The following is a 9,476-nucleotide window of genomic DNA, read 5'->3' as shown; positions in this document are numbered from 1 at the left end:
GGGCCTTTGCATTTTCTTTTGTTCCCTCTGCCTGGAATACTCTTGCTTCCTTCAGGTCTCAGCTCAAATGTGTTTTTCTTAGAGAGGCCTTGCTTGACTCCTCTCTACATAGTACTAACTGCCTCCCTCTTACTTTTTTTATTTCTCATGAGCACTTACCTGACACATTACGCAGCTTCTTATTTTTTTTGTAGATCTTTTTACAAAAATTTTATGTTGGAGTGTAGTTGATTAACAATGATGTGTTAGTTACAGGTGTACAGCCGAGTGATTCACTTATACCCATACAAGTATCCATTCTTTTTCAAATTCTTTTCCCGTTTAGGTTATTACAGAATACTGAGCCGAGTTCCCTGTGCTATACACTAGGTTCTTGTTGATTATCTATTTTAACTATAGTAGACACAGCTTCTTATTTGTTGACTGCCTTTCTTTCCTTGCAGAATATAAGTTCCCAGAGGGAGGGAACTATGCTTTGTTCACTGCTATTCCCATAGTACTGAGAGCAGGGCCCGGCGCATAGTAGATGCTCAGTAACCACCTGCGGAGTGGGTGCATGAGTGTGTCCTGTCTGAAGGCGTAACCTCAGTGAGTGGTTTCCTTAGTCATTTGTAACAGTCTAGAGAGACTTAATAAAATTACGTCCAGTAAAAGGTAATTGTGTGTGTGTGTGGTGGAGCTGGAGATGGGAAAGGGGATGCGGGGTGGTGAGGGAGGTACAGATATTGAATGTTCCACAAAGCCATATATAATGTTAGAATAATAATAGCTAGGTGAGAACTGTGTTTGAGAATAAGTAATTTTGGAAGTAAATGAGTCTGGTTCAGTTTATCAGTTCACTGTAGTTTTTATTTATTCAACATGAGGAGAAAAACATCACAAAGCAAGTGACCCAAAATGGCACATTTTGTGCATTTCTTCAGCCCCTTGGCAGCATCAGGCAGATGTGTTCACTCTGCACTGACTTGTGTGTGAATCTCCCGGCTCTTCACCCGCAGCTTGTTGACCTGGGACTCGGCAATGTCAGCCCGTTCCTCGGCCTCCTCCAGCTCGTGCTGGAGCTTGCAGAATTTGTCAAGATTAGCATTGGATTGTTCCTCCTAAGAATAAAGTTGTGAGAGTTAGACTTTGTGGTTCTCATTGCACTTGTCACAAACAGGATTATTTCCTCAACTCAGATATTTCCTTCTTACGGTTTGTTTGTCATATCTGATTTCAAATCCAGACAGAACTTGTAACTTCAGTTACATTTTTTACTCTAAAGAATGAAAGAAGAAATAGTTTGAAATGGAAGAGACGAGCTCATTATGTCAAACCCATGTATACGTGCAGTCTATTTACGATGTATGGACTGAGTGGAAAGGAGGAAGAGACCCATGTGCGCTCGCTCACAGAGGTTAGACAGTAAATGTAAGGTCAAATTCTGACTTTGGGAAAATCCCAGTTGAAGTGTTTTTGCCATATATTTTAACTCTGGTATACAGAGACGCTGCGGGTGGGGGGATGGGGATAGGAAGAAATTATGCCCTTTGTTGGTTGCACTTACTACCATTCGTGCCTCTCCCTTTCGTGTTCCCTTTTCTTACCTCTTACCCACTACATTGTGTCTGGAAGAGTGGGGAACAACCAGGAAAAGTGAAGCTGGAGAATCTCCCAACACATCCTAATTTGCTACAGCGAATGTGCAGGGATAAGTCCCTGCTGATGACAGTGGTAGTGAGGGAAGGAGTCAGCTGGGGTAAAAGATTTCTGTTTGGCTTTTGGGAACAATTGATTTTGTGCATTTCTAGAGGGAGAGGGATATTTATCATGGTGTTAGATTTTCTGCTGGATATTCTTTGCAGCTATCAAGTAAGGTGGGTTATTTGGAATTTTCTTTTTTTCCCCCAACCCCTACAAATTGCTTAATAATAAAAATATCTCGTCTTGAGGTCTTATTCTATAATTAGGATTTGGGGGTAAATTCATATTTATATCCTCTCTCTTAAAATAAGAATGACATATTCTTACTTGGTCTCTTTCTTTCTCATTAACACATTCTCTTAATATACTTTCTACCCCCAACGAAGTTTTCTTCTTCCCTCAAGGGCTTAAAGATACTTACAGCCTCCTCAGCTTGCCTCTTGTATGATTTCACCTTTGCCTGTAATTTATCTACCAGGTCTTGCAGCCTGAGAACATTCTTGCGGTCTTCCTCAGTCTGGAAGTTTGAAAAAAATGGTCTGCATTGAATCCAACAAAATCAACCCACTACAGGTGGTGAAGTAAATCACTTTGATATGATGGCAGGTGGGCCTGGGGTAAATGTGGTCAACTCTGAGGCTTCCTTCATAGTATTAACAGTAGCCACTCTTGTTAAATGTCCACTGTGTGCAGGCACTATATTGGAGAGTTATACACGTCTCTAATCCTTACCTCCCTACTCTGGTGAGTAGATGTTTTTATTCTATTTTACAGGTGATGAATTAAGGTTGAGAGTGTTAGGTAACCTATCCGAGTTTAAAAAGTAAGAGGCCAAACTAGGACTAATACCAGTTTATCTGTCTTTGAAACCTGTATTCTTTCCTCACTTACACGATTTTCTAAAGGCCTTCCTGATTTTCCTAGCTTAGGAAAGGGTCTGTGATAGGTGATTGTGTCATTTGCCCCTTATGTATATCGAGTTAACATGTAGCTGTTTGTGAGTACCACATAGTCACCAGGTTTTCAATTTCCCTTTGTGCAGGAAGTCTGGATATTCTAGAAAGCTCTTCCCCTTACCTGGTAGGTGAGTTCCTTTACTCTTCTCTCGTGTTTCCGCAAACCTTTAACAGCCTCAGCATTACGTTTCTGCTCACTTTCAACCTACCTCTCCTTCAAGCTCACGTACCTACAATCAAGAAAGATACTTATATAGTCAGTCTTGGGGGATGTTAATTACCTCAGGACCTACTGACGATATTGGGTGGCTGTCCCCAGCCACAGGATAAGGATGGGAGTCAATATACAAGAAGAGAGAAGGATCGGGGAGTGCCGTTTTCACTTTCCGGATTCAGAGAGATTGAGAGACCCACCCTGGCCTCCAGCTTCTGGATGTACTTCTTGCCACCCTTCAGGGCCAGCTGCTCAGCCTCGTCCAGGCGGTGCTTCAGGTCCTTCACCGTCTGCTCCAGGTTCTTCTTCATCCGCTCCAGGTGGGCGCTGGTGTCCTGCTCCTTCTCTGTCAGCTCCTCGGCCATCATGGCCGCCTGGTTAAGTTCACAAGAGGCATCAGTGGGCCACCCACCCCTCCTATGCGGGCACACGGAGGGTGCTGTGAGGCTGGTACTAGGCACGCTGATGCTTTCCTCCTTGCCGCAGCCACCACTGATGCTGCATGGTTCCCCTCCCACTTTGCCTCTGCTGAGGCTCCGTCTCCTTCCGTCTCTCCGGGAAGCCACCACTGACTGAATGCAGGGGTGAGGAGAGGAAACCTACTTGCAGGTCCCAAAGGGGCGGCGTAGAAGCCCCTTTCTTATCTCCAGACAGCATCTCTGATAAGAAAGAATGGAGCGCACATCCTTGACATCCTTCTTGGCCTTCTCCTCTGCATTTTTGGACTCCTGGATAGACTTCACCTCTGCCTGGCATTGGGCTATGTCAGCTTCCAGTTTTTTCTTGGTATTTATCAGGCACGTGTTCTACAAGAAAAATTAGATAAGAGGTTCGGGCTACATTTGGACACTCACAACGATCGGAAGGGAGAGGGTTGGGTGGGGAAAGAAGTCAAGCTCGAGAACGTTCCATTTCTTATTTTTCACACAGGTGAAAAAAAATTAAAGAGACTTTCATTTTTGATAGACAGATATCCCAAAACAGGCCCGAGAATTGTACATAAAAGAATTGAGTAAATGATAAATGTGGACATTCAAATATTTGAGGAAGGATAAATTATTTAGTTAAAGGTGCTGGAACAAGGAAATGGTTGACATAACTATGTGAAATGAAAAATAATTCTCATGATCAAAACATTGTACAGAGTTGTTAGGATGATGACAAACGAGGAAACATTTGCAATGTGCATTACTGAAAAAATATTCCTTCCTTAATATGTAAAAAAGACAAATCATTACGAAAAAAGGGCAAAAGTACAAATAGCTAAGACACACCAGAAGAAATACAAATAGCCAACAAATACGACAAAATGTTCCACCTCATTAGTAATCAAAGAAATAAGAATTTTTAAAATGAGGCATTTTCAACCATAAAATCGGTGAAGATTAAAAAAAAAATAATAATAGCTAAGCACTCTCACTTATTTTCCCCACGGGAGTAAAAATTGGGACAACTTTGTTAAAGACCAATTTACAACATATCATAAATGTCTTTGCTGTTTTGACCATGAATATATACTTCCAGGAATTTACTGACTTTTAGGAATATTAAGGAAATAGTAATCATGGATATATGTGAAAATTTAGTTATGAAGAAGTTAGTCATACAATCTTCTAATCATAAACATTTTTATTGGGAACAGTCTAAAAATATCCAACCGTAGAAGACTGATTAAATAAATGTGCCATAATACACAACTAAAATGGACTGCTTTTCTGCCATTAAAAAACTGTATCATAGAAAACTATTTTAAAATATAGAAATATGTTCACAAGACGTTGTTAAATGAAAAAAAGTTGCAAAAGGATTGATCACGTTTACAAAAAATATCATATTTATGTATAGACACAAGAGCCTAGAATAGGAGATCCCAAAATGCTAACAATATGGTTGGTATTCTTCTAGTTTTTTGGCTAATTCAAAAAATAGTTTTTAAAGCAAGGAATTTTGGGGGAATTCCCTGGCAGTCCAGTGATTAGGGCTTTGTGTTTCCACCGCGCGGGGCGCGGGTTCAATCTCTGGTTGGGGAACTAAGATCCCGTATGCCATGTGGTGTGGTCCAAAAAAATAAGAAATGAAACAAGGAATTCTTGAACTTTCCTGAAAGTAATTATTTCAAAAGACAATCCTAATTTTCTAAGCTTGCAGCTTAAATGTTACTGCCTCTGTGAAGCCTTTTCCAGCCCTTTTATGCAATAATTTGTCATGCCTTGCTCTGATTTCCCCATGATCTTTTATCTTCAGATAAAAGCTCAGCAATCTGTCCATCTAGAGCCCAAGTTATTCCAAGAACTAGGCCTAATGAAAGTTTGTCTTGACCGCTAGCCTGGAAGGAGCGGTGGGAACTCCTCTCCATCAAGCCTGGGTCCTGCCTGCCTCCAGGGTGGACCCAGAGTGGAGTGAGGACGGACACACGTGGGAGTGAAGGAGCTGCACGCGGTCGCTGGCCTCCAGCAGCTCGTGCTCCGCCAGCTTGCGGGTGCGCTCCGTCCGCGCCAGGGCCACCTTCCTCTCCTCCGGCTCCTCCAGCGAGAGGCCATTCCTGCGCTCCACGAGGGCCAGCTGCTCCTTGTGGTCCTCGCTGCTCCTCAGGGCGTCATCCAGATGCAGCTGGGAGTCCTTCACGAGAAACCAGGGGTGAGACCGGAGCCCAGGGCAGGCTGAGGTCCCGCCAGGTCCTCCAGGGGCCGTGCACTCACCTTGAGCTGGCTCTGGACTGAGCACAGGTGTTTCTGGGTCTCTGCCACCTGGCGGTTGGAGTGGCCCAGCTGAATCTCCCATCTCACTGAGGTCTCTCTCCATCTTCTTCTTCAGCCTCAGAGCAACATTCCGGCTCCAGATCTCAGCATCCAGCACGCTTTGCATGGCCTTTGCTGCCCGCTGGCTCTTTCTTTTCAGCTGCTCGATTTCTTCTTCCTTCTCAGTGATCTTGTGGTCAAGCTCAGATTTCAGCTGGTTCAACTCTAGCTGGACACGCAAAATCTTGCCCTCTTCATGCTTCAAGGAACCCTGATAAAAGTAAAGGAGTGATTGGGATTGCTGGGGGCAGCCACCTTCTTGAATGAGGTTTTTCATCCCCATTAGGATAAAAAGGGTATTATTAGGCTCATTTTACAAATAAATAGAACAGTACTCAAAAAGGTCAAACAGTTTGCTCCCAAATTGTTACTAGTAATGAAACTAGAATTGAAGCTTTGTTGTTAACAATTTTATGTCTTGAGAAGGACAGAGCATCGTTTTCAATTAATAAAAATTTTGATTACTGTGTCTTTTTAAATAGTGACCATAAGTCAGGAGCCAACCTCTGCTCAAAAAAGACAGAGAAAGACAGAGGAATTGCTCTCCTGTTATCCTGCATAGTGCAAATTTCCCTAGACCCTCTTAAGCATCCGCCCCTCACTGGCCACAGCTGGGGATTGCATCAGGATCCTGCACTCTTTGGACCACACAGAATTCCCAGCAGCCAAAGATGACCGTGTATAACTCTTTGTTAAAACTAAGGGATTCTGAGCTGGCTCTCAGGATGTTTGGTGATTGAGTTCTTGCTTTCTGAGAGGAAGACGTTGAGGACATAATGAACAAGTTTATTTATTCAATAGGAGAAATACGATGGACTAGAGAACACTCATGAGGCGAGGCAGCAGAGAGCAGCTGGTCCCCCCCCAGGGCGGGGGTGGGGCTGGATTCTTCCCATTGGAGCCCCAGTGCCTCCTGCAGGAAGGGCCCCTGGGGGTGGTCTAGTCCCCTTCCTCAGCGCCCCGCCCTCCTTCACATCTCAGACACGTGCCTCCACCTCTTCCAGGGCAGCCTGGAGGTCTGACTTTTCTTGCTGCACTCGCTTCCTGGTCTTCTCCAATTCCTGAAGATTCTTGCTCATTTCTGCAATCTGCATGGTTAAGTCGGAAATCTCTTCTGCAAAGCACAGGCTTGATTTAGGCTGTTTTCACAGGCTCTGTCTGATAGCACCGGCATTTGCCAGGGAATTTGGGGATTGGTGATTCATTCATGACCTTCATATAGGAGAGGACAAAGACAGGGAAACCTTTCGGGGGAGGTGTCGACAAGACACAGGTGTGTGGCCTCACCTGAAGATGCAGAGGGAGGAACAACAGAACACCTGTATGACCCTGAACCTTCACACGGTACACAAAAGGGTCACAGAGAGGACCAGGGGAGACTACTGTGGAGAAAACACATAGAATCATGGTCTCAGAAATAGAAGGGGCTTTAGAGGGCATTGGGTCTGGTCTAGTTTTGTAGGACAGCGGTCTGAGATCCTAAGGGATCTAGTGACAGGATCAAGGACACAAAGCCATGTAGAGACAGAATCCATGGAAGATATGTTCTGTAGAAGAGCACGGAGCTTAGCAGCCAGGCGAAGCCTCTGTTCTCGAGAACAAGGCTTGGCTGTGACTATGCCTTACATTGGGGAAGTTTGGGTCCCAGGGTAAAGAGAATAGATGTGAGGATTTTGTGGGGAATCGGGAAGGAGGAGGTTGTGTCCAAATGGGGGAGTGGTGGCCAGAAGAGAAGGGGGGCTGTCACACACCTGTGATAGGGAGAGAGCTGGGGGCTGTCACACCCCTGTGATGGGAAGACAGCTGGGGGCTGTGACATACCTGTGATGGGGAGACAGTTGGGGGCAGTCACATACCTGTGATGTAGAGACGACTGGGGGCTGTCACATACCTGTGATAGGGAGAGAGTTGGGGGCTGTCAGGCACCTGTGGTGCAGAGACAGCTGGGGGCTGTCACATACCTGTGATTGGGAGACAGCTGGGGGCTGTGACTCACCGGTGATGGGGAGAGAGGTGGGGGCTGTGACTCACCTGTGATGGGGAGAGACGTGGGGGCTGTGACTCACCTGTGATGGGGAGAGAGATGGGGACTGCCACCTACCTGTGATGGGGAGAGAGCTGAGGGCTGTCACGCACCTGTGATGTGGAGACAGCTTGGGGTTGTCACATACCAGTGATGGGTAGAGAGCTGAGGGCTGTCACCCAAATGAGAAGGGGAGAGGGCTGGGGGCTGTCACACACCTGTGATATGGAGACAGCTGGGGACGGTCACACACCTGTGATGTGGAGACAGCTGGGGGCTGTCACATACCTGTGATGGGGAGAAAGTTGGGGGCTGTCAGGGACCTGTGACGCGGAGACAGATGGGGCCTGTCACATACCTTTGATGGGGAGACAGCTGGGGGCTGTCACATACCTATGATGGGGAGAGAGTTGGGGGCTGTCAGGCACCTGTGATACGGAGAGAGCTGGGGGCTGTCACATACCTGTGATGCGGAGACAGCTGGGGGCTGTCACTCACCTGTGATGGGGAGAGAGCTGGGGGCTGTCACACAGCTGTGATGGGTAGAGACCTGGGGACTGTCAAACACCTATGATGGGGAGAGAGCTGGGGGCTGTCACATACCTGTGATGCGGAGAGAGCTGGGGGCTGTTTCATACCTGTGATGTGGAGACAGCTGGGGGCTGTAACATACCTGTGATGTGGAGACAGGTGGGGGCTGTCACATACCTGTTATGGGGAGAAAGCTAGGGGTTGTCACATACCTGTGATGGGGAGAGAGTTGGGGGCGGTCAGGCTCCTGTGATTCGTAGACAGCTGGGGGCTGTCAGATACCTGTGATGGGTAGAGAGCTGGGGGCTGTCACTCACCTGTAATGGGGAGAGAGATGGGGGCTGTCTCTAACCTGTGAAGGGGAAAGAGTTGGGCGTTGTCACGCACCTGTCATATGGAGACAGCTGGGGACGGCACACACCTGTGATGGGGAGAGACCATGAGCTTGTCATATACATGTGATGTGGAGACAGCTGGGGTCTATCACATACCTATAATGGGGAGACAGTTGGGGGCTGTCACATACTTGTGATGGGGAGAGAGTTGGGGGCTGTCACTCACCTGTGAGGCGGAGACAGCTGTGGGTTGTCACATATCTATCATGGGGAGAGAGCTGGGGGCTGTCACTCACCTGTGATGGGGAGAGAGATGGGGACTGTCAAACACCTATGATATGGAGAGAGCTGGGTGCTGTCACATACCTGTGATGGGGAGAGAGCTGGGGGCTGTCACATACCTGTGATAGGGAGAGAGCTGGGGGCTGTCACGCACCTGTGATGCGGAGACAGCTTGGGGCTGTCATATACCAGTGATTGGGAGATAGCTGTGGGCTGTCACTCACCTGTAATGGGGAGAGAGATGGGGGCTGTTATACACCTGTGATGGGGAGAGAGCTGGGTACCTTCACAGACCTGTGTTTGGGAGAGAGATGGGGACTGTCAAACACCTGTGATGGGGAGAGTGCTGGGGGCGGTCACACAAAAGTGATGTGGAGAGAGCTTGGGGCTGTCACTCACCTGTGATATGGAGACAGCTGGGGATGGTCACACACCTGTGACGAGGGGAGAGCTTGGCGTTGTCACATACCTGTGATGGGGAGAGAGCTGGGGGCTGTCACTCACCTGTGATGGGGAGAGAGCTGGGGGCTGTCAGTCACCTGTGATGTGGAGACTGCTGGTGGCTGTCACGTACCTGTGATGGGGAGAGAGCTGCGGGCTGTCACACACTTGTGATGGGGAGAGAGTTGGGGATTTTCACATACTTGTAATGCT

General features: G+C 47.0%; 1 protein-coding gene across 1 annotated transcript; it reads right to left on the bottom strand.

Moving 5' to 3' along the window:
* Positions 1–827: 827 nt before the first annotated feature.
* LOC132350456 (myosin-8-like) lies at positions 828–6,745 on the bottom strand. The gene is given in 10 exon segments (XM_059899641.1): positions 828–1,100; positions 2,105–2,200; positions 2,761–2,847; positions 2,849–2,869; positions 3,054–3,227; positions 3,537–3,659; positions 5,269–5,463; positions 5,553–5,661; positions 5,717–5,862; positions 6,641–6,745. Coding segments are annotated over 10 exon segments (1,206 nt in total). The 3' UTR covers positions 828–950.
* Between the last annotated feature and the right edge of the window lie 2,731 nt (positions 6,746–9,476).

Source organism: Balaenoptera ricei, chromosome 16 (assembly GCF_028023285.1).
Source record: "Balaenoptera ricei isolate mBalRic1 chromosome 16, mBalRic1.hap2, whole genome shotgun sequence".
NCBI classification, from domain to species: domain Eukaryota; kingdom Metazoa; phylum Chordata; class Mammalia; order Artiodactyla; family Balaenopteridae; genus Balaenoptera; species Balaenoptera ricei.
The sequence above is the reverse complement of the archived record's forward strand: the minus strand, read 5'-3'. Positions and strand labels throughout refer to the sequence as shown.